Source organism: Plecotus auritus (genome assembly GCF_963455305.1).
Source record: "Plecotus auritus genome assembly, chromosome: 4".
Lineage (NCBI taxonomy): Eukaryota > Metazoa > Chordata > Mammalia > Chiroptera > Vespertilionidae > Plecotus > Plecotus auritus.
Genome location: NC_137775.1, coordinates 98,898,654 through 98,923,260, shown reverse-complemented (window position 1 = coordinate 98,923,260; position 24,607 = coordinate 98,898,654). Strand labels below are relative to the sequence as shown.

The 24,607-nt window shown below is 40.0% G+C and overlaps 1 protein-coding gene across 1 annotated transcript; it reads left to right on the top strand.

The window, feature by feature from the left end:
* Positions 1–5,724: 5,724 nt before the first annotated feature.
* SNRPC (small nuclear ribonucleoprotein polypeptide C) lies at positions 5,725–22,281 on the top strand. The gene is made up of 6 exons (XM_080666348.1): positions 5,725–5,923; positions 6,240–6,282; positions 11,289–11,397; positions 15,411–15,500; positions 18,323–18,427; positions 21,737–22,281. The coding sequence occupies exons 1-6, from the start codon at positions 5,916–5,918 to the stop codon at positions 21,859–21,861; spliced, it is 480 nt and encodes a 159-aa protein (XP_080522474.1). The 5' UTR covers positions 5,725–5,915; the 3' UTR covers positions 21,862–22,281.
* The last annotated feature ends 2,326 nt before the right edge of the window (positions 22,282–24,607 follow it).

The window sequence follows — 24,607 nt, the reverse complement described above, 5'->3', positions numbered from 1 at the left end:
CATCAATGATGAGAAAGAGTCATTGATAGGCTGCCTCCTGCATGCCCCCCCATGGGGATCAAGCCTGCAACCCAGGCATGTGCCCTTGACTGGAATCGAACCTGGGACCCTTCAGTCTGCAGGCTGATGCTCTATCCACTGAGCCAAACCAGCTAAGGCTAGCTTTCCATATTTTTGCTCTTTCATTCAAACACTGAAAAAGCTTGTATATACATCATTTTGCACACCTGAAACTATAACTGTAGGATAAATTTCCAGGAATAAAGTTGCTGAGTCAAAGAGTTTGTACATATGGAATTTTGGTAGACACTGCCAAATTGCCATTCCTGTTGCCTAATAGTTCCTCGATGCCTAATTATTAATCATTTGTATTTCTATCAATATGACAAGTAATAATGGTACTTCAGTGAATTTTCACTTGAATTAATATGATTATGAGTGAGAATGAATATTTTTATATGTTTAAAGGACATTTATATTTCCTTTTCACTTGTACTTTTTTATTGAGTTGTCATTTTATCATTATTAGGAGCTTTTTTATTTTAAATATATTTTTTCTTGATGTCAGAGAGGAAGGGAGAGAGAGAGGGAGAGAGAGATAGGAATATCAATGATGAGAGAGAATCCGCACACGGAGATCAAGCCTGCAACTGAGGCATATGCCCTGACTGGGAATTGAACAGTGACCTCCTGGTTCATAGGTCAATGCTCAACCACTGAGCCATGCTGGCTGGGCTATTAGAAGCTTGTTATATGTTATACCCAACATCTTTTTAAAAAAAATTTTTTTATTGATTTCAGAGAGGAAGGGAGAGGGAGATAGAAACATCAATGATGAGAGAGAATCAATCATTGATTGGCTGCCTCCTGCATGCCCCCTATTGGGGATCTAGCCCACAACCGGGGCAAGTACCCCGATAGGGATTCAAAATGTTACCTCCTGGTTCACAAGTTGATGCTCAACCACTGAGCTACACCTGCTGGGTTCAACATCTTTTTAAAGTCAGATGTATTGAAGTATAAATTATGTATACTAAGATTCACCTTTTAGTAGAGCTGTCCTTTGTAGATGAAAGGCCTTCCAGCAGGGGGACTATATATTGGTAATTTGAAGTACTATATTTAATTTAAAAACTCCAGCTCATCAATTGCAGTACGGGAGTTACTGGGAGCCAGGTTACACTCAGGCCAAGATTTTGAAGGTCTCAGATGTACATGCAGTGTGTTCAGTGGAAAGAGCGTAAGCACTGGACTCTGAATTCCTGGGTTCAAATCCTGTCTTTGCCATGTGATTTTGTTTTTTATGATTGTACATATAAGTGAAATCATATGTTCTACTTCTGGGTATTTATTTGAAGAAAAGGAAAGCATATATTCAAAAAGATATATGCATCCCTTTGTTCTTAATATCACTTCTTTGGGTCTCAGTTTCACCAGTAAAGAAAACCCAAGGCCTCTCTGGGGAGCTCAATTGGTTACAGTGTCATCCCAATATTTGGCTCTATCCACTGAGCCAAACCAGCTAGGGCTAGTCAATAATATTGTAATAACTTTGTACAGTGACAGATAGCTACTAGACATATTGTGGTGATCACATTATCTACACTAATAAAAGAGAAAGATGCAAATTGACTGTACCTTCACGACGCCCACCAGCCAATCAGGAGTGAGTATGCAAATTAACCCAACAAAGATAGCGGGTTAATTTGCATGTGCAGGCACCGAGTGGCCAGGGGCGGGACGCTTGTGTTATCACCATGGCGACAACAAAGGCGTTCTGCACCTCCCCAGCCGCTCCGGGCCTCTGGGCAGTGTGGGAAGGCAGAAAGGTGGCTCTGGCTAGAGTGAAGGCAGTGCCAGCAGCCAGGGGAAGGAAGGTCCATTCTTGCATGAATCTTTGTGCATCGGGCCTCTAGTAAGGTATATAAATGTAGAATCACTATGTTGTACACCTGAAACTGCTATAATATTGTATGTTAACTATACTTTAAATTTTGAAAATCCAAAACAACCCTAAAAGATAAAAAAGAACTTGCTCCCCTGGCCCTGGGGCTTTGGCTTTTTCTATTCCCATCAGTGAACTCTCTGTGTATTGTGAGGGAGGCAAGACAATGACAGCAGAACTGAAGAGTAATTATTTCTCCCGCTACTCCACCAGGCTAAATGAATGGGCTTTGCTGCCATCCTATAGGTGCCAGATGGGCATCCTCAGTGTTGTCCCAGTGTTGTTCTCACTTGCTCAGGCTAGGTGGCAAAAGGCTTGTCTCCAGGCACAAGGTCATCTCTCAATTGCAGGGTAGAGTGCAATGACGATGGGGTGAAGTCCTCAGCAGGATTCCCATTCCTCTCACCAGCCACTTAGGTCATGAGTTCTCAGCGACAGCTAGTTCACACCCACCTGGCGGCCTGGTGGCAGCTTCTACAACTGACCCTATGCCCTGCTGTTGTTTCCAAATACAAAGATCAAGTTTTAGCCTTCTCAGTCCACTTCATGGCAGCAAGGTCTCAGTTCAAAAAGAAAAGTTAGGGGAAAAAAGCCACAATGGTCTGACTCTCCCCAGTGAGCCATCTATCCACAGATGAGCCCCCTCTGAGCTGGAAGTACAGCCAAAAGTGCAGAAGCAAGTCCACCTCTGGGATTCAGCCTCTCCCCAACATTTCAGGGCCCTACAGTCTGGAATTAGAATTAAGAATTGTAGATTCTGAAGAATGCCTAAAAGGTAGAAGTCTCAGCAGCCAATGATGTCTGCAAAGTAAGGCTCAAGTCTCTTATTCAAAGGGTGAGGAAAAATGGCTCTGAGTTCCACAGCTCATATTTTATGTGGCCATGAAGAGGCCTAGAAGCATTTGTGGACATGGAATTCAAGAGACCTGTGTTTTTAGTATCAATTCTTATTACTGACGGTGCCAATACTATCCACCAATTTAAGTATGCTTACTGTGCTAAGTGCTTTACCAGGTATGGAAAATATCTTATTCAGTCCTCACAGCCATGAACCTATGAAGTAGGTACAATTATTGTCCCCATTTTACAGATGAGAAAGTTGAAACACAAAGACGTTAAGCAACATCCCCAAAGTCAAAGCAATAGCTTGTGGTACTGGAATTCAAACACAATGCATTTTAGATCTAAAGCTGTGCTCATTGACACTATATGATATTATTCCTTGATGAAGTTGTCTTATCATAGTTCTTACCATAGAATGCTATAATTCTTTGTTTCTATTTGCTGGGGCTGACCAGCAGACCCTGAGTGATGGATGAACAGATTACTCTGACATATGTTTCTGTGAGAGAGAAGCTAAGGGGCTAATTTGCTTTAGGAGCAAATAGCCCTGATTGCCTGCCTCCTTAGCTTTTTATTGTAACAACAGCTTGAACTAAAATGAACCTCTAGATATAATCAGCAGGACAAGTATCCTTGAGAAAGCACATGCTTCTGCAAGGTCGGGTCTTTAAAGACTAACCATAGAGATTCTAGCAAAACATCCGGGGGATCAGACTTGTTTGGAAAAGTCAAGGCAGGGGCTGTCACCTTTGGCAAGGTCCCCTCAGAGGCCCCCAACCTTTTGGAGAATCCTCCTTACAGACATTCCAACCAAGTCCCGTGCTTCCCCACATCTATTATTTTAAATTATTTTAAGTATTTTTTATTGATTGGTAAGAATACAGCATAGTTACCAGCTCGCATGGATCAGTGGTTGAGTGTCATCCTATGAACCAGGAGGTCATGGTTTGATTCCTGGTCAGGGCACATACCCGGGTTGCGGGCTCAATTCCTAGTGCAAGGGTCAGCCAATCAATGATTCTCTATCATCATTGATGTTTCTATCTCTCTCTCCCTCTCCCTTCCTCTCTTTGAAGTCTATAAAAGATATATTTTAAAAAAGAAAAAAAAGAACACATCATAGTTGATGGTGTCTACTTAATGTTGACAAGCCCAGGAGGAGACACATAGTATCTGATTGATTGTTCTTAGCATTACTAATGCTAAGATTTACCACTGTTTTAGGGTGGTGGAAGCTTGATAACTTCATTGTACAGTTGACTTTTCTTTCAGGGTGGGGAAGCTTAAACTTGTTAAAGCTCAATTTCCTCACCTGAAATGTGAATAACATGGTTGCTGAGTAGATTAAATAATTAATGCATTTAATGCCCCTGGGTTATAGTTGTTAGAGAGTGGGAATTTTTGAGCACTACTCCCATTCCAGAGAGGCCGTGGACTATGCCCCAGATAGAGTTGTCAGTGCTGACACCAGGCCAGGCCTTGAGATATGGTCTCATGGCCCCTTCCCAGCTGCACCTCACAAAATAGCCTTGCAAGATAGAACACTGTCAGCTTTCTGAAGAACAGGATGATGCTGTGAATAACTTGGTCGTCAATGGCATGACCCTGACATTGCTTGGGAAAAACTGTTTTGTCTTGGGTTGCTTGCTCTGCAAAAACAGGATGTGGTAAATGTGCTTAAAAGTGGTCCTGCACAAAGGGTCAGGGCTGCTCTCTGGACTCCCTGCGTGGAGAAAGGCAGAGTAGTCACCAGCTGGCTAATAAAGGCTCCCCAAATTTTAATTTGGTCTGGACTCCAGTGGTCATTCACTCCACAACAATAGTAAACATTCAAAGTAGCAATTATTATTATCCCACCATCAGAAAATGTGAAGCAGAATAATCAAAACTTCCTCCTCCCCAGTTTCATTTTGGAGTCTGATAGACCAGGCTGGAAGTTTGGCCTTGTTGTTAGAACAGGTTATATTTGTGGACAAGTAACTTCTATCAATTTCCTCCTGTGTAAAGATAACTACTATTTGGGGAGGAGGAGCTTTTGTATGTGCAGACATTGCACTAAACACTTTACAAGTATTTTCACTTTTAATTCTTCCTTAGACCCCACAAGTATGAACGAGTATCCATGTTATCAACCACTGAGCCACACTATTTTTCAGAGGAGGAAACTGCGCAAGCAGCACATCTAGGAAGCCGCAATGGGACTTGAAACTTATTATTCCACTATCTCCTGGGGTTAATGAGGCTAAAAAAAAACAAAAACAAAAACAGATGCTATGGCCGGTTTGCTTAGTGATTAAAGCATTGGCCTGTGGACTGAAGAGTTCTGGGGTTTGATTCCCGTCTAGGGCACACACCTGGGTTGTGGGCACAATCCCCAGTAGGGGGTGTGCGAGGCAGCCAATCAATGATTCTCCCTCATCATTGATCTTTCTATCTCTCTCTCCTTTCCTCTCTGAAATCCATAAAAATATATATTTTAAAAAAAGACATGCTATGGAAAATTGCACCTGGCTTTATTGCTTTAAGCAACCTGTTATTTCTTAGTTGTCACCTTCATAACAAGCTTTCTGTTTTTTAAAACCGAACTCCCGCTTTCCCAATTCACTTTTTACCCCACATAGAACTTGGCTCCATCTAACCTACGACATACTGACTTTATTATTCCGTCTTCCCCAACTCAAATGTCAACTCCAGGAGGACAGGGATTTTAGTTATTTTGTACTGCTCTCTCCTCAGTACTTATAGTAGTTAGCCTGGCACACAGTAGGTAACTGTTAGATATTTGTCCAGAGAATGAATAACACGCTTCCAGAAGAATCAGGAATCGAGATAAAATAAATGCACGTGGATTGAACCTCGTAGGGACCCTTAGTACGCCAGTCTTCCTGTAGGTGAGGGGAAGGGGAAGGGGAAGGGAAAGGGAAAGGGAAAGCCCCGCCCCCACTGGGCTACAGACCGGGTGAAGCCGTAGCAGTGGCGTTGGGCACACTGATTGGATGACTGGGAGGATTTCTGAAGTCGCGTTTGAGACCTCGCGATTCCGCGGTGTCGGCGCTGGCTGTGTGCGTCATTGCCGGCGGCGCGGTCGCAGAGTGGCCGTCGGAGTGCCAACTGCCTGCAGAACAACATGCCGAAGTGAGTGGGGACTTGAATCTGGGGGTATTCGCGGTCACAGTCACTAATTGTGGCCCCGTGAGGGAGTACAGAGCGGGTTCTGGCTCCTGAAGCTTCTAGGGAAGCGAGAGGGTCTGGGGAAGGGAGGGAGGCCGGGCGGGTTCTAGATCTCTCCGCGTTGGGCAACAAAAAAGCCTGGTTTATGTAAGGACTCTTTGACGTGTACGAATCGTTATTAGATTTTTTAATTTTTTACCTTCAGTGAACAGCACTTCGGTGAATGGGCATCTATTAACTGGTTGTCATCTCTTTTTCTCTACCTTCCATCTCTTTCCAGGTTTTATTGTGACTACTGCGATACATACCTCACCCATGACTCTGTAAGTTGCCTTTCTTTTCAGTTTCACAAAACCTTATATGTAATAAGTTAGACTTTTTTTTTAGGTGTAGGTTTATGGTTTTCATCTTGCTGAGGTTTAAGGGCTACTGCTTGGAGAAAATAATTTGAGGTGTTTATTTTTCTACTCTTCCTGTAACTTTTCAGAATTTGGAGTTACTTGTCTTCCAACAGTCAGTGTTTTCACTGGAGACCCAAAATAATAAAGCTTTAGCAAATTGGAATATGAAAAAAAGTATATGATAAGTAAAAATCCAAGAAAATGTCCTAAAACTCAAATAGCTGATTGTGTCAAGGCGACTCAAATGTTTGATTTGATAAAATCGGAAATTCCTAAATTTGAAACTGAGTACTTAAGCTTTTTTGTCTGTAGCTCTCTGAACTCTGTGCAGCAATCACAGAATTATTGTTGGTTTTTTTTAATCCTCTCCTGAGGATATTTTTCCATTGATTCTTAGAGTGGGAGGGGAGAGAGAGAGAGGGTGAAACATTGATGTCCAGACACATGGATTGGTTGCCTCCTGCTCGCGCCCAACCAGGGCCCTGGCTGGGGAGTAGTCTGCAACTGAGGTACCTGCCCCCTTGACTGGAATTGAAACTGGGGGTCCACATGCCAACACTATCCACTGAGCCAAACCGGCTAGGGTCACAGAATTTTTTAAAGTGATTTTTTTAGAGAGGAAGGGAGAGGGAGAAAAAACATTGATTTCCTGTTCCATTTGTTTATTCATTGGTTGCTATTTTTTTAAAAAATATATGGTTTTATTGATTTTTAGAGAGAGAGGAAGGGAGAGTGAGAGAAACATCGATTGGCTGCCTCCTACATGTCCCTCACAGGAGATTGAGCCCACAACCCGGGCATGTGCCCTAACTGGGAATTGAACTGGAAAGGTCTTGGTGCATGGGTAGGCCCTCAACCACTGAGCAACACTGGCCGAGCTCATTGGTTGCTTCTTGTATGTGCCCTGACTGGAGATTGAACACAAAACTTTGGTGTATTGGGACAATGCTAGTAACCAACTGAGCTACCTGGCCAGGGCTGAAACCGAGTATTTTAATTTGATTAAAAACTGCTTTACAAATAATAACAATTCAAGTTTGAATATTTACTGTGTCAGGTAGTGTTCCAAATGCTTTACATGTATTATTTCATTTAATGTTCATGATAATCCTTTGAGGTTAGTATTATCTCCATTCTACAGAGGAGGAAACTGAGGCAAAGTGTGGCTAAATAACTGTCTGATGTCACAAAATCAGTAAGTTGTATAGAGCTAGACAGTCTTCTACAGAGCTTCTATGCTGGCAGCTCTCAAACTTTTTTGTTTCATAGTCCCTTTACACTTTTAAAAATTACTGATTGCTTAAAAAAAATTAGTAGGTTATGTGGGTTATAGCTATTAACATTTGCTACATTTGGAATTAAATAAAAAATTTAAAAATACTTATTTTTTAGGTAATAAGTATTTTTTAAGATATATTTAAATATAAAAATATTCCTAGCTGGTTTGGCTCAGTGTATAGAGCATTGGCCTTCATACCAAAGGATCCTGGGTTTGATTCCAGTCAAGGGCATGTACCTCGGTTGCAGGCTCCTCCTCAGTCCAGGCCCTGGTCGGGGCATGTGGAGGAAACAACCAATCAATGTGTTTCTCTCTGTTTTTCCCTCTCTCTTCCACTCTCTCTCAAAATCAGTGGAAAAATATTCTCGGGTGAGGATTGAAGAAATATATATAAAATATATATGTGTATATGTATACACACACACAGACATATGTATATATAAATATATTTTTAGATAGTAATAAACACTTTTTACTTGTAACACGAGTAACATTTTAAAAGTGGAAGGAACTATTTTTTCTTTTTTAAAAAATATATTTTATTGATTTTTTACAGAGAGGAATGGAGAGGGAGAGGGATAGAGAGTTAGAAACATAAAACATCGATTCAGCTGCCTCCTACACACTCCCTACTGGGTATGTGCCCGCAACCAAGGTACATGCCCTTGTCCGGAATGGAACCTGGGACCCTTCAGTCTGCAGGCCGATGCTCTATCCACTGAGCCAAACTGGTTAGGGCAGGAACTATTTTTCAAAGCAAAAAATTAGTATGAGGAATGGCATTTTAACATTTTTGCAAACATCAGTAATGTGTCACTTAATGGAAGACATCTGAATTCTCCATTATATCTGCTGCACTGTGTTTTGGATGTAGTATATGAAGAATCCAACCTCACATGGATATAGAGTTGAAAACAGAAGAGTACTTTAATAGATTTCTTAGATTATTGTAGATATTCTTTAATACTTTATATTTCTGCACCAAAACTCAACCCAGGGTTAGTTGTAGTGTGGAATCTGAAAACATCAAACTTTCTATACTTAGTTACATTAAAATTTACTGGTCTCTTACACTCTGAGTGAATCTTTTTTATTATGCATGATTTTGTAACATGCTTTGGTTATTTGGAAAATACTATTTCACTCAGTTTTGCAGGTCTCCCATTTGATTACATAATATAACAATTCACATTGATTAATGTCACAATTTAATTAGAAATGGCTTTTAAATATTTGGAAGCTGGCAAGCTTGTGGTGGCAGATAAGGTTTTCTAAAATTCTGATTTTTTTTTTGAAAGATCAGATTTTTAAACACTGATTGCTTTTTTGGAAGACAGGAGAAAGAGACATTGATGTGAGAGAAGATTGATTAGTTGCTTTCAGCACACACCCCCAAGGATCGAACCAGCAACCTTTTGGTGTACAGGATGATGCTCCAATTGTCTGAGTCACCCAGCAGGGCTATTTCATTTATTTTTTGAGAAATCTGAATAACCAGTTTGTTTCTTAGTCGTTCTTTCAAATAAAATACTGTTCCATGAAAGAGGCTGCTGGTAGAGCTCACAACTTGGAACAATAGCATGCCTGCTTTTCTTTGACATAGTGCAGTGGTCGGCAAACTCATTAGTCAACAGAGCCAAATATCAACAGTACAACGATTGAAATTTCTTTTGAGAGCCAAGTTTTTTAAACTTAAACTTCTTCTAACGCCACTTCTTCAAAATAGACTTGCCCAGGCCGTGGTATTTTGTGGAAGAGCCACACTCAAAGGGCCAAAGAGCTGCCATGTGGCTTGTGAGCCGCAGTTTGCCGACCACTGACATAGTGTATTTTGGCGTGCAGCAGAAGTGATTTGACAAAATATTTCCCATTTTTTCCCCCAGAATATTAAAAAGACATGAACTTTAGGGTTGAGATTTAATAAAATTAACAATTTTATTGCTTCATCAAGGTTCTGAATGATGTTACAGATGTCCTGGAGGAAACTATTTCAATTAAGCTTGTGTTAGTAGTAGCTTTCCTGTAGATCCCCAGTCTTTTGTTTTTTGTTTTGTTTTTGTCCCTAATCTCCCAAGTCATTTGGAGAATCTTAATTTTCTGAAATTGTTAGTGAGGGGCTGTGCCTTTTTATCCTTTTTCAACACTATTTTTATATATCTACGCACCTTGCTAATGCCAGAATTCAGAAAATTGAAAGGTTTGTCTTTATAATAAACTAGAAGCCCAGTGCACGAAATTCGTGCATGGGGGTTGGGGGTGGGGGGAAGGGGGTCCTTCAGCCTGGCCTCACCCTCTGACCCCTACACCTTTTTCTTATCTAGCTAACCTCTTCACGTTTTAAAAAATTAACTGAAATACCACCTGCTCTAGGAAATCCTCTTTGAACAAATCTCTTTACAATGTGTATTAAGTATTTTCATAGTATACCATTTTTTTTCTTTAGCAGCAACTTAGAGTGGATGCAATGTGCTTCTCATTCTTCGTCTGATTTTTTTCTTGTTGCTCTTGTAATAGCAAAGCTTATCCAATTTACATTTGCCCTTCAAAGACTTATATTTGGTTTAGTTTCTAGTTAGATTCCTGCTTCTTTTTTTTAAGCAATAAATTTGGGTTATGATAGTAAACCTCACTTGTAATCAAGCCTATAGGTCTCCCTATCTGAATATTTCTGTAATACCTATCACTTTAGCATACCAGAGATTGTGTTCATTTATAGAAAATAACAATAAATATCACCTGATCATTTGATCTTCTAGTAATATTTTATAGCAAGATGTATTATTCTGTTAACTTATTACAAAACTAAGGCACACAGAAATAAATCACATTGAGATTCATCCATATTGCATGTATCAGTAGTTTGTTTTTTCTGATTAGTATGTTTAACATGCTAGTGTGATTTTCATGAAGATTGAGACACAGCTTGTAAAGAACATAGCATGGAGTCTGGCATGTAATAAATGTTAAATATTAACTTAAAAAACAAAAGATTATATGTATGGAGTTTATATTATGCCAATTTTACTCCAATAAAGCTGTTAATGAAAGAATAGAAGGATTCGTGGGCTGGAGACAAAGGTCTTTGTGTGATCATATAAAATCTTTTTCTTTTTTCTGGTGTGTGTGTTTTGTTTTGTTTTTTAATAGATAAAGTCATTATTCTAGACCCATAATCATTTAAAAGAATATATTCTTATAAATAGTGTTACTTAAATGTAAGTTATTTTTTAAATTTTTGCCATAGAATAATCTAAGGACATGCATTAAAATGGATCACGGGTTTGTAAACTTTTTCTTAAAATGCCAGATTGTAATTATTTTAGGTTTATGGGCCATACAGTCTTCATTGCAATTACTTGACTCTTGAAGAGAGAAGAAATGGACAATACATAAATTAATGTGGCTGTGTTCCAATACTTCTTTCACAGAATCCGATTCTGCCCATAGGCCACAGTTTGCTGACCCCTTGTTTGACTAAAAACATAGTAGATAAATTACCACAGTACATTATTGACTAATGTTTATAAGTGATGCATTAGCTAAAGCTGCTAAAGGTAGCCAGGCCACTTCTATATAAAGGTAAGGCTTTATAAAATCGCTAGTTTTGGAAATTTGTTTCTGTGACTGATATAACCTTTTTGTTTTATAGCCATCTGTGAGAAAGACACACTGCAGTGGTAGGAAACACAAAGAGAATGTGAAAGACTACTATCAGAAATGGATGGAAGAGCAGGCTCAGAGCCTGATTGACAAAACAAGTACGTTTTAGTCTCTTGTTCTGGTGGTAGAATGGTCCCATTCTTTTTTATCCCTGTCTCTCTGTTGTTTTTCACAGAAGCAACTCATTCTGAATGATAAATAGAAGCGTTCTGATGTGTTAAATGAAAGAAGTGGAAGGTCATTGGTTTCCCAGGGATATAGGAACACATTAATATTAATTATTGAGGTTAGAGCAATCAGGTATTAGACTGGGAAGTGGGACAGAGAAGAATGAGTTGCCTAATATTTCTTTATTGATGTGGGTCAGATTTTGTAGCAAATTGATATAAAACCTCCTTTGTAGTGATCCATAGTTTTTATTCATTTTGTTATAAAGTAAATCATACTGGTTTATTTGAAACATGGCCTTTCTTAATTATTCATTTTACTCAGATCTGGCAGGCAAATGTGGACTTCGATTGTGATGTGATTTTTTTTTTTTTTTTTTTTTTAAAGCAAAAACTATTACGGAAAGTTTCAAACAAGTTTAATGAGTGAATCTCCCATGGTCGCTGCTCCCCAACCATTCCCATTCCCCAACACCAGCTACAGTAGTCATGTTTCGTTTATACCAAGGTTCTCAAACTTAGCACTACTGACATTGAGGCTGCATAATTCTTTGTAGTGGGGGCTGTCCTGTGCATTGTGGGATGTTCAGCGGTAACTCTAGCATCTACCCACTAGTAACAATTCCCAGTTGTGACAACTGAAAATATCTCCAAGTATTGCCTCTTCTCCCCAAGGAGGCAAAATTGCCCTAGTTGAGAGCCACCAAATACCTTCACCTAATCCCTTTATCCCTCCTTGATTATTAAGGAGCAAATCTCAGATATTGTCCCATTTTATTTGAAAAAATAAATTATAATGTAATCTTTTTCTCTATTTGAAAAAATATTAGACATTTCTTGGCATTAAAGGTTAGCATTATACACTGAGTGGCCAGATTATTATGATCTCTGAATGCATAATAATCTGCCCACTGAGTGTAGACTGACCACAGAGTTGGGATTTTAAAATAAGGTTTTTCCATGTATAAGAACTGCATTGTGGGTAGTTAGAAAGAAGCAGAGGACTTACTAGCCAAAGGGTGGGGGCCACTATCTCCTGGTCCCTTGACATATCAAGATTTGCAAGCTTTCCCTTATACATAAGTACACTGAGTGGCCAGATGATTATGCGTTCAGAGATCATAATAATCTGGCCACTCAGTGTACTCGTTTAGTTATTTTTTGTAGCTAGGAAAAGAATTTAGGATGAGTAAACGTTTTTTTTTGTTGTGATTTTTAAAAAAATATATTTTATTGATTTTTTTACAGAAAGGAAGGGAGATGGATAGAAAGTTAGAAACATCGATGAGAGAGAAACATTGATCAGCTGCCTCCTGCACACTCCCTACTGGGTGTGTGCCCGCAACCAAGGTACATGCCCTTGACCGGAATCAAACCTGGGACCCTTGAGTCCGCAGGCCGACGCTCTATCCACTGAGCCAAACCGGTTAGGGCGAGTAAACCTTTTTGATGGAGGTCTTTTGGAGGAGAGGAGGCAAGCCCTCAGGAGCACACCACATCAAGTCCACGATTATGTTGACATTGAGTAGGCTACTGAGCCAATGGCTTAGGCCAGTGGTCGGCAAACTGCGGCTCACGAGCCACATGCGGCTCTTTGGCCCCTTGAGTGTGGCTCTTCCACAAAATACCATGGCCTGGGCGAGTCTATTTTGAAGAAGTGGCGTTAGAAGAAGTTTAAATTTAAAAAATTTGGCTCTCAAAAGAAATTTCAATCGTTGTACTGTTGATATTTGGCTCTGTTGACTAATGAGTTTGCTGACCACTGGCTTAGGCACTCCCTTTTCAGTCTTTAAAAGCTGTTCCTTTCTTCAGGGTGTGGGTGGTGCCTTATTGGGATATGATGCCTTACAGAGCACAGATTCAATTGAAAGGCATATGAATAGCTGTTCAGAAATAGCTACTCTAGGTCAAGTATTTTGGAATTATCAGTGATTTACTTGAATAATTTGACCCTCTGCACTGTGGGGTGTAGTAGAATGTGGGGAAAGTGCCTAGGCTGCATACTACACTCAGTTGGGAAGGACTTACATTCAGGAATAGACATATTATCTGTAAAAAATTAGAAGTTGGTTGTATTGGACATTATTTTAAGATCATAATCTCCCTCCCGTCAGGTTCTTGCTTTGAAATCTGTGTTTCTTTCATGTCTCTCAGCTCAGTGCGTTCATTTATAAACTGGTAAACCAAATGATACATTCTTTTGACTTAGGACAGCATATATAGGAAGGATGGAAGTTTATAATGCCTGGTTTTTGGACAGGTATCATACATTTTCAAACAAAACTGAATGGCTTGAATTGGTTATAAACCACATCTACAGATTAAAGATTACCACTTCTCTTTAGTAAGCATTGATAGGTAGGAGGTTTTCATTTCAATCTCCCGTAGTTAATTCAGCCATAGAAACACTGACTAAATAAAAACAGTTAAATAAAAAAACCCAAATCAGTAAACCAATCAATTGCAATTTTAGCTGGTGAATAGCTAAAGTTGATTTTAAAACCATAGAGGCTGGAGGCATTCATTACTGCAGAAAGCACCTCAAATCAGAGAAAGATGGGGGCTGGATGGGACCCAGGCACTGGGCTTTGCCTTCCTGTACTGAGAGTACAGGCCCACACCCATGTACCAGGCTTGTACCCTGACCTCCTCTCCCTGAAATAATGAACACTGCAGCCCCAGCACACTCATCTGTCTGTGTGACTGCTCAAGGCTGACCCCATAGCCCTCCACCAAGCATGAAGAAGGCCCTGCACCCTGCAGCTATTGAAACCTCCATGTAAGGACCAGCAGTGAATGTTCCCTGGTTCCTTCCAGTGAAATCTCATATCCTCCACCCTAGCATTCACCCTGAGGCGTTCCCCAATGCAGCAGCCCTGAGAGTGCACTTGGTGGAGAAAGTCGTGTGGACAGGACTCTGGCCAGAGCTGTGGCCTTCAGTCGAGTCTTGTGTGCAGTCCTGAGGGACTTAGCAGGGAGGGGGCAGAGGAATACATTCTCAGGTCCCTCCTTCAGTCCTCAGATCTCCTGCTTGTAGCTCCATTAGCCAAATAAGTGCTTAGCTGGACACTTATGCTAATAATTATTTGCTGTTGATGTGAGTTATAAGTTTAAGTTATTGTCATGCATTTTTTCTTTAAATTGTATTTTTTTCTTGATTTTATTTTTACTGAATTTATGGGGTACATTAGTTAATGAAATTATATAGGTTTCAAGTGTACAATTCTATAATACATCATCTGTATATTGTGTATTCACCAATCACAGTCAAGCCTGGCATCCTGCATTCTTATTCACTGAATCTGGTGCAGCCCTAGCAGAGACCACCCTACTCTGCACACACACACTCAGGAGCCCAGGAGGGTGTGACATCTTGAATGTGACAGGAAGTACAGCCCTTGAGCAGGGAGGGGGCCCTTGGTAACCCCCCAGTCACCACCCACAAAATGCCAGGCCTGTTTCTCTCCTACCTACCTGTTTCACCAGAATCATAGTAAATATGTTTGAATACATAGCAACCAGCATAGAACTTATGTTCCAAAATGCCATTAAAAAAACTAAAAGTGAAGAAAGAAAAAAACACCATAGAGGCTACCCAGCCAGCATGGCTCAGTGGTTGAGCATCGACGTATGAACCAGGAGGTCACGGTTTGATTCTGATCAGGGCATAAGTCCGCATGGTGGGCAGGAGGTGGCCGATCAGTGAATCTCTCTCATCATTGATGTTTCTTTCTCTCCCTCTTCTTTCCTCTCTGAAATCAATAAAAATACATTAAAAAATATAGATAAATAAAACCATAGATGCCATGATGTAGTAATCTTAGATGATTGCTATTTATAATGAAATAAGTGGGACCATTAAAAATTAAAAGAAACTAGTTATTTTAGTAAATGAGTTGTTGAATTCTTATTCACTGTGTGTGGGTTTTTTTCTCACTTTATAGCTGCAGCATTTCAGCAAGGAAAAATACCTCCTACTCCATTCTCAGCTCCACCTCCTGCAGGGGCAATGATCCCACCTCCCCCCAGTCTTCGTAAGTTTACAACATTTTTATCTTAAGGGGTGTAACTGAGCAGATTGTACTTTGGTCTTGTCAAATCCTCATTGAATGAATACATAATAACAGAAAACAGCTTTAGTGGTATAATTTCTGAAATATTTTTAGTTACCTTCTGATTGCATTATTATTGGGATATTGTATTTGTGACATCCCATGTGGGTCTGAGACAGATTCAATGGAAAGCTCAGGATGTATGTGCAATTGGATGAGCTAATATATGAAGAGATAGTGCTGAGTATATTAAATTACTGCTATGAACATAACACTGGACTATAGAGGTAGCTGATAAACTTCTCAGTCTATTTTCTAACCCACTTAATACCAATACTAGAGGCCCAGTGCATGAAATTCGTGCACAGGAAGGGTCCCAGGGACTGGCTGGTGATCAGGGCCAATTGGGGCCTTCCGGCTACTGGCTGGGGCCTGCCTTCATTCCACGCCACCCCCTAGTGGTCAGCGCACATCATAGCAAGCGATTGAACTCCCAGTCTTCTCCCGGTCAAACTCCCGTGGGGACAATTTGCATATTAGGCTTTTGTGTATATAGATATATACCTTGCAAAAGACAAGAATTGTGTAGTTGAAAGTGGAGTAGATCAGAGTCCTCTCCTCTCTGGGAAGGTTTCTTGTTTCTGCATGATAGACAGGAGGAAATTGAGTAACTATGTTCTTTGGCTCTTCTGGAAGGTTTCAGATTGAAATTGAACTCAGAAACCTAAACTCAGTCCTGTAAGTCAGCGATTGCCAACAGTGGTCCACAGACCACTTGTGGTCTGTGAGGTCCGAAAGGTTGGCGACCACTGCTAAAAGAGATTATGGATATAAACACAGAAGTAAGGAGGCTATTTATAATAGTTGTGCACAGGTGGACCACTAATAGCCCACCAAAACGTTGTGGGCTCCCACCATCCTGGGACTGGCCAGGCCACAGCTCACAGCAGCTCTTAAATTACCTCTCTAGTGTGACAGACTAGCACTCAACTCCATTATTTTACTAGTGCAATAGTCTATGGAATGAATGTATCAGAATTAACCTCACTATTTCTTATTGATGGACATGTAAGTTGTTTTCAATTGTTGCTTTTGTAAATGATACATCAGGAATATTTCTGCATAGACATCTTTGTATTTTCAAATAATCTTTTAAACCTGGGCTATGATTTTTTAAAAATCTGAAATTAGGTACTTATGGTTTAGGTTCATCAGTTTTTTATCAGTAGACGAGTGGATAAAAAAGCTGTAGTACATTTATACCATGGAATACTGTGTAGCAGTAAAAAAGAAGAATCTCTTACCCTTTGAGACAGCATGGAGGTTCCTGGAGAGTATTATGCTAAGTGAAATAAGCCAGTAAGAGAAAGACAAGTATCACATGATCTCACTCATGTGAAATCTAATGAACAAAATAAATGGATGAACGGAGTGGATCCAGAGACATGGAAGCATGGAACAAATTGCCGAATCTCGGAGGAAAGGCGGGGGAAGGTGGGTGGGAGGTGATCAACCAAAGAACTTGTATGCATTTATGCATAACCCATGGTCACAGACTATGGGGTGGTGAAGGTGGGGGGCGGGGGCAGGCTGGAGGGGGTCATTGGGGGAAAAAAGGGGGCATATGTAATACTTTCACCAATAAAGATTAAAAAAGAAAGAATTCCTCCGGGCGGGGGTGGGGGAGGGGGGGTGCGGAAAAAAAAAAAAGAAGAATTAGCAACAAAGTGACAGAGGAAAAAAATCTGAAACCAGGTACTTCTGGCTTAAGTTCATCAGCTTTTTATCCGGAGTGCTTCAGAAGGTATAATATCCCCTTTTAAAAAATCAAGATTTTGTTATTTTTCTAAACCTGAGGAATCTGACATCATTTTATACTTCTGTCTAGATAGGCTTGTTCCTGCTTTTCAGTCATAAAGTAACTAAAGTTTTGTGGCATGCTGATTTTTGTGGATCTACTGTTAAAAGACTGTAAGAAGTTTATTGTTATAGGATTTGGACCAGATCAGGAGGCGCTATTAGTTTCATTAAGAAGATAAACTGGCCCTGACCTGTTTGACTCAGTGGATAGAGCGTCGGCCTGTGGACTGAAGGGTCCCAGGTTCGATTCCAGTCAAGGGCATGTACCTTGGTTGCGGGCACATCCCCAGTAGGAGGTGTGCAGGAAGCAGCTGATCGATGTTTCTCTCCCATCGATGTTTCTAACTCTCTATCCTTCTCCCTTCCTCTCTGTAAAAAATCAATAAAATATATTTTTTTTAAAAAAGAAGAAGATAAACTGCCCTAACCGGTTTGGCTCAGTGGATAGAGCATCGGCCTGCACACTGAAGGGTCCCAGGTTCAATTCCGGTCAAGGGCATGTACCTTGGTTGCAGGCACATATCCAGTGGGGAGTGTGCAGGAGGCAGCTGATCCATGTTTCTCTCTCATCGATGTTTCTAACTCTCTATCCCTCTTCCTTCCTCTCTGTAAAAACAATCAATAAAATACAAAGAAAAAAAAAGAAGATAAATTGTTTCCCCTGGCTGGCTTGGCTCAGTAATGGAGCATCGACCTATGAACCAGGAGGTCAGAGTTTGATTCCCAGTCAAGACACATACCTGGGTTGCCGGCTCAATCCCCAGTGGGAGTTGTGCATGAGGCAACGGATCAATGATTCTCTCTCATCATTGATATTTCTATCTCTCCCTCTCTCTAATCAATAAAAATATATTTTAAAAATGTTTTTCGAAGTGCTGAAAGGAGATAAACTGTTCATGCATATATGAGCATATCTTAACCTCAAGCCCCATTTTTTATTTCAGCGGGTCCACCTCGCCCCGGTATGATGCCAGCACCCCATATGGGGGGCCCTCCCATGATGCCAATGATGGGTCCTCCTCCTCCTGGGATGATGCCAGTGGGACCTGGTAAGTTTGAATATCCTTCTAGAATGCTCCATTGTGTTTTAGTGCTCCATTTAAATATAATTCTTAATTGACTGTCTAACTATATTATTGAAACAAATTAAGTTTGGTGAATCTGTAATGCTTAAGAAAAATTAATATTTGGCTTACCAGTATAAATGGATGCTGGATAAGGCATGCCCGGCTGGTTTGGCTCAGTGGTTGAGTATCAACTTATGAACCAGGAGTTCAATACCTGGATGGGGCACATGCCAGGGTGTGGGCTTGATCCCTGGTGGGGGGCATGCAGGAGGCAGCCAATCAATGATTCTCTCTCATTGATGTTTCTATCCTCTTCATCTTCCTTCCTCTCTCTAAAACCAATAAAAACATTAAAAAAAAAGAAAATGAAATAAAAGCAGGATAAGGCTGCTTCTTTTTCTCTTCTCTCTCCTGTTTCCTTGTATCCTTCTGACTTTGGGCCATCTATATATATAAAAGCCTAAGCAGCTGTTATGACCGGACAAGTGGCCAGTAGCTATGATGTGCACTGACCACCAGGGGCAGAGGCTCAACACAGGAGCTGCCCCCTGGTGGTCAGTGCACTTCTACAGCCAACCTTCCCGGCCAGCTGGCCCCAATCGGCTCCAATTGGGACTGGACCGGGAGGGACCCCATCTGTGCATGAATTTGTGCACTGGGCCTCTAGTTTATAATGAAGAGACAGGTAGATGAGCTTGTTCCACTGGGGCATAAAGAGAGGGGTAGATACAAACTTGTGCTGCTACTTTTCTTGATTTTGATTTGGAGCAGAGTTACCTCCTGTTGCTGATTTTTAATCTTGGAGGTCAGTTAGAACAAATTAATATATGGAAAGCACTTAGGCAACAAGTCTGCTGATTGGAACACTATATATTTCTTGCATAAATCAATAAGCCATACCCATAATGTATCCTTTATCAACTTTAGTTTCATTTTTTTAAAATATATTTTTATTGATTTCCAAGAGGAATGTGATGTCGGGGGAGAGAGAGAGAAACATCAGTGATGAGAGAGAATCCTTGATCGGCTGCCTCTTGCACTCCCCCTACTGAGGATGAGCCCGCAACCTGGGCATGTACCCTTGACCGGAATCGAACCTGGAACCCTTCAGTCCACAGGCTGACCCTCTATCCACAGAGCCAAACCAGCTAGGGCAACTTTAGTTTCATTTTATATGAAGTGATTAGAGACCTTGTGAGCCAATCTAGTCATGACCACAGGTTGAGAACCGCTAGTAGGGTAGCCTAAGACCATCGGAAAACACAGATATTTACATTACGATTCATAACAGTAGCAAAATTACAGTTGTGAAGTAGCAACGAAAATAATTTTATGGTTGGGGGTCACCACAACATGAAGAACTGTATTAAAGGGTCGCGGCATTAGAAAGGTTGAGAACCACTGATAGGGGGATGGGAAAGTATAAATAAAAAGAGTTCCTGCCTTGCTCTCTTTGAACCCAAAACACAATCATTAAGTGACTTAAATGGCTTCTTTGGCATTCTTAAATCAGTCACAAGTTCAAATTTCTAGAGGGTTTGGTTGTGAACTGGGAATGCATAACTCATCTAAAGTAGACTTCTAGAACTCAGCTTTAGCCAATGGTTGACATTTGAGAATGCAAGTTGGTGTTGCGAGTTGTCCTGAGTATTCTGTTGTTATTTTTAGCCAGGATAAAATAATATGTTACGGGATTTTGCATTAAAATAATGGAGTAGTTGGGGGTAGGCATGGATAAGAAGGTGGGGATGAGACAAATTGGTCATGGGTGGATAATTGTTGACCCTGGATGATGGATAGATGGGAATTCATTATTCTCTTTTTTCTTTCTATTCTCTGTGGGTTTGCACATTTCTATAAGTTGGAAAAGAATTCTAGATTTATTAGTAATTAGACCTATTAATTACCAATGTTGGCAACTAATTAAAAATAAATGCACTGTGGAGACCAAAGAAAAAAAGTTTTTAGGTGCCTCATTTTCAATCTTTGGTCTAGATCAGTTTTCTCTAAGAAATGCTGAATGCTAGTTATGTTATGGTGGGTATTTTTTGAAATAAGTTATTTAGTAGTTCAGTAGTATTCTCTATTCCTGTTGAAATTAATCTTTAAGAAAACTATATACCTGTTGGGTTTTGTGTCTGTATATACTTTTGTTTTACTTTTTGTGATTAGGCTATATTCAGCTTTGAATATAGTTTTCTCTTTAACCATTTATAGCAAGTTTTTAATCAACATGATTTAGTTAAAAATAGCTAATTATGATAAAAATTGATATTTAAAAAGGAAATATATAGCATGAAGATTATGAGACATAATAAAATGAATACCTGTGAACCCACCACCCAGCTGAGGATGTAGGACATTAGCAGTTCCATGAAACTGCCTGTGTTTTCCCGCAACCTCTACCTCTCTGCTTGCCCTCCCTCCCCTGGCTCATTTATTTGGCTGGTGTATTGATTTGACACTTGAAAAAAATTCATGAATAGTTCTAAAATGCATTAGAAAAAATCATATTTTTTTGTGTGTGGTAATTGTTATAAATCACATTATTGCCTAATATTTGTCTTGTAACTTGAGCTAAGTATGATTACTAACAGGTTCTCAGCATGGGAAAGGTGGGCCTCCTGCTCACCTTTCCTACAACTCTGAACAAATGCTAGTGGTAAGATTGTCCTCTGTGCCTGTGTACATCCATGAAATAGCTCCTGGTTATATGGTGGATAGAACTGATTAAAAGAGCTGACTAAGCCCTAACCGGTTTGGCTCAGTGGATAGAGCATCGGCCTGAGGACTCAAGGGTCCCAGGTTCGATTCCAGTCAAGGGCATGTACCAAGGGCAGCGGATCAATGTTTCTCTCTCATTGATGTTTCTAACACTCTGTCCCTCTCCCTTCCTCTCTGTAAAATATCAATAAAATATATTTTTTTAAAAAAGGTGTTTTTTTTTGTTTTTTTTTTTTTTTTAAAAAAAAAGCTGACTAAATAACATGTGACTTAGTAGTGAATTTTCCTAAGGGAGAAAAAAGGTCAATTTAGGGAACAAGTGGTGGTTTCCCCCTTACTATCATTAGATTATGATTCCCATATGGTTCTTGTGTTGACCTTTTGTTTTTTTGTTTGAGAATGTCTAAATATTTTAAAGATATGATGAATTTGTTGCATTCTTTTGACAAGTGTCTTTTTTGCAGCATTTTGTAGGGAGGGCTACTTTTTTTTGTCTTTAATTGAAGTCCTGTCAAAGGTTTTCCAAAGTAGTATTTTCTGACTCTTTTTCTTTGTTTTGTCCTGCAGCTCCTGGAATGAGGCCGCCTATGGGAGGGCACATGCCAATGATGCCTGGGCCCCCAATGATGAGACCTCCGGCCCGTCCCATGATGGTGCCCACTCGGCCCGGAATGACTCGACCAGACAGATAAAGAGAAAGGGGATCCTCTTTCTATCAGGCTTTTATTACTTGTTTTATTTCACAGGAGATCAAGGTGCTGTGACTCTGGGTGTTTTCTAACAGTAGACAAGGAAGACTCACTCCCTCTTCCTATCTAAGAGAGAATAGTGTTTGAGGGGAGTAGTGGGACAAAAAAAAAAAGCAATTTTCATTTGTATTGTGAAATGTGAAAATAAAAACATCAACTCTTTTTGTTAAAAATGTGTTCCCTTTTTTCTCCCTTCTGTATTTGTGTATTCTAAAGGAGATGAACTAGTTCAGTTATTTCTCTAGCTTATTCTCTTTAACATGCCCTCTGCATGACATTGTTTTTCCTTAGCTATAGAATGGGTCCCTTTGGACAGCCTGCCTTTATTTAATAAACTTTTCCTGTGCAAGATTTTTGTTATAACACTTGTAGAGCTTTTTGTTAATTAAAATAGTAAACAGCACAATTGGTTAATTTTTCACATGATTTAAACTTTGTGTAGTAAGTGAAAAATTTTATGCTGAGGTAGGGAAAAAAACTTTACAATGCATGCATGTCAGCTAAGAATAGCAAGGATTGCCTTAACCTCAGCTTCTCTTTTCTCCCAGCTCTTTTTTTCTTGGGTCTCAAATAGTCAAAAATATTTCTAATAGCAATGGTAAAATTATTCATATTTCCATGGTACAGAAGTTTTTTCAGAATATAATTTGTTATATCACTGGGCTATAAAGGTATGGTATTTTCAGAGAACCATCTAGAAAGTTAGCCATAGGCACTGTTCATATTCAACTCAGTGTAAGAACCATCTAGAAAGTTAGCTATAGGCACTGTTCATATTCAACTCAGTGTAAAATCTAAACTATTTCACATTGCAAGTGGGAGTGAAAATTGTCATAACCTCTGGGGAGGGCAATTTGGCAATATCAGAATTACCTATAGCCTTTGATTTAGCATTTCCATGTCTAGAAACGTATCCTACGAATACATTTGCACATGTACAAGATGACATATATATGATTATGCATTGCAGCAAAAGTACTATAGAAATAACATAGATGTCCAATGAAAGGGGACTCATTTATCAAGTATGATGCAGACACAAAATGGCATATACCATGCAGGTTAAAATAAGGAAGCCCTGTTCAATGTGGCTCAAATGGTTGGGCGCAATCCTGCGCACCAAGGGGTTGCCAGTTTGATTTCTGGTAGGGCACATGCTTGGTTTGCGGGCTTGATCCCCAGTGGGAGAGTGTGGGAGGCAGCCATCAATGTTCATGTTTCTCTCCCTTCCTCTTGCTAAGAAAATCAATAAAAAATCTTTGAAAAAGAAAACAAAAAATAAGGAAGCTCTTTATGTTTGATGAGGAAAGATTTCCAAGATAACACATGTTCTTCACCTTGGTTTATTCACATAACAAGGTATTGTTTCCTGCTATTCTTTTTTTAAAGCAAATATTTATAGTGCTTTTATGCATACAGGATCTCTGGGAGGACAGATAAAACAACTAGTAGTATTAGTTGCCCATAAAGAGTAAATAAATGGGTGGCTGGAGGACAGGGGAAGGAGAGTCTGGTCACCTTGTATGTTTTGGACTTTGAATCATTATAACAAAAACAAACCATCTTTGTCATCTGAGGTTATTGTTACAGTGATGTTACGGCAGACTGTGTCATAAACCAGCAGTTTGCAATTTGGCTGATCATCAGAATCATAGCAGACCTTATTCAAAATAAAGATTCCAGATTTTGATCCAGTATATCTTGTGTGGGGCTTAGGAAATTTGCATTTTGGGAAAGCTCCCTAGGAAATATTTATTGTTAGTGGGTTTGGCAAACTTTGCTGCAGGATCTAATCTAAGAATATAAAGATTTTTTTAGAGAGACAGGAAAGGTGAAGGAGAAACATCAATGTGAGAGCGACACATCGACTGCCATATTCCCTTCCACCGGGGATTGAGCCTGCAATCTGGGCATGCATCCCAATTGGGAATGGACCGGGCAACCCTTTGGTGCATAGTACTACACCCAACAACTGAGCCACACTGGCCAGGGCTCATTGTCACATCTTTTAAAAGAAAACTTCATTCTCAGAAATTGATAGTTTATATGTCTGAATTTGTAGCTCAGGTTTGTTATTAACATTTTCTGCAGATTTAAGAGTTTGTTAGGGGAAACCTTGGCAACTGAGCTTACGTGTGAGTCAGCAAGTTCTGGTTTGGATGGCTTGGTCAGGCCAAGGGTGAAGAGAGTGTCTTTTTTTGTATACACAGAAGCTCACAGATACTATTAGGTTTTTAAAAATAGCTTTGAGTACTTAGAAACACCCCACATCTTTTTATTTATTGATTTATTTTTAATACTTTAATAGATTTTTTACAGAGAGGAAGGGAGAAGGATAGAGAGAAACATTGATGAGAAACACCCATCAGCTGCCTCCACGCCCTTTTACAGGGGATGGAGCCCACAACCAAAGTACATGCCCTTGACCAGAATCGGACCTGGGACCCTTCAGTCTGCAGGCCAACGCTCTATCCACTGAGCCAAACCAGCTAGGGCAACCCAGGTCTTTTTAAAAGGAAGCTTTTTCCAGAGTGTGTAAGAATTTGTATAGGTGCAATCAGTACTACTAGATAGCAAGAATTGAAGAAGTTAGTGTAGATGTGGGGTAATACACTTGCTTCCTTTTCTGTGGGCAGATCCAAAGCCGTGGGGAGTATAGTTAAAGTTCTAGTTATTTCCACTACCATGT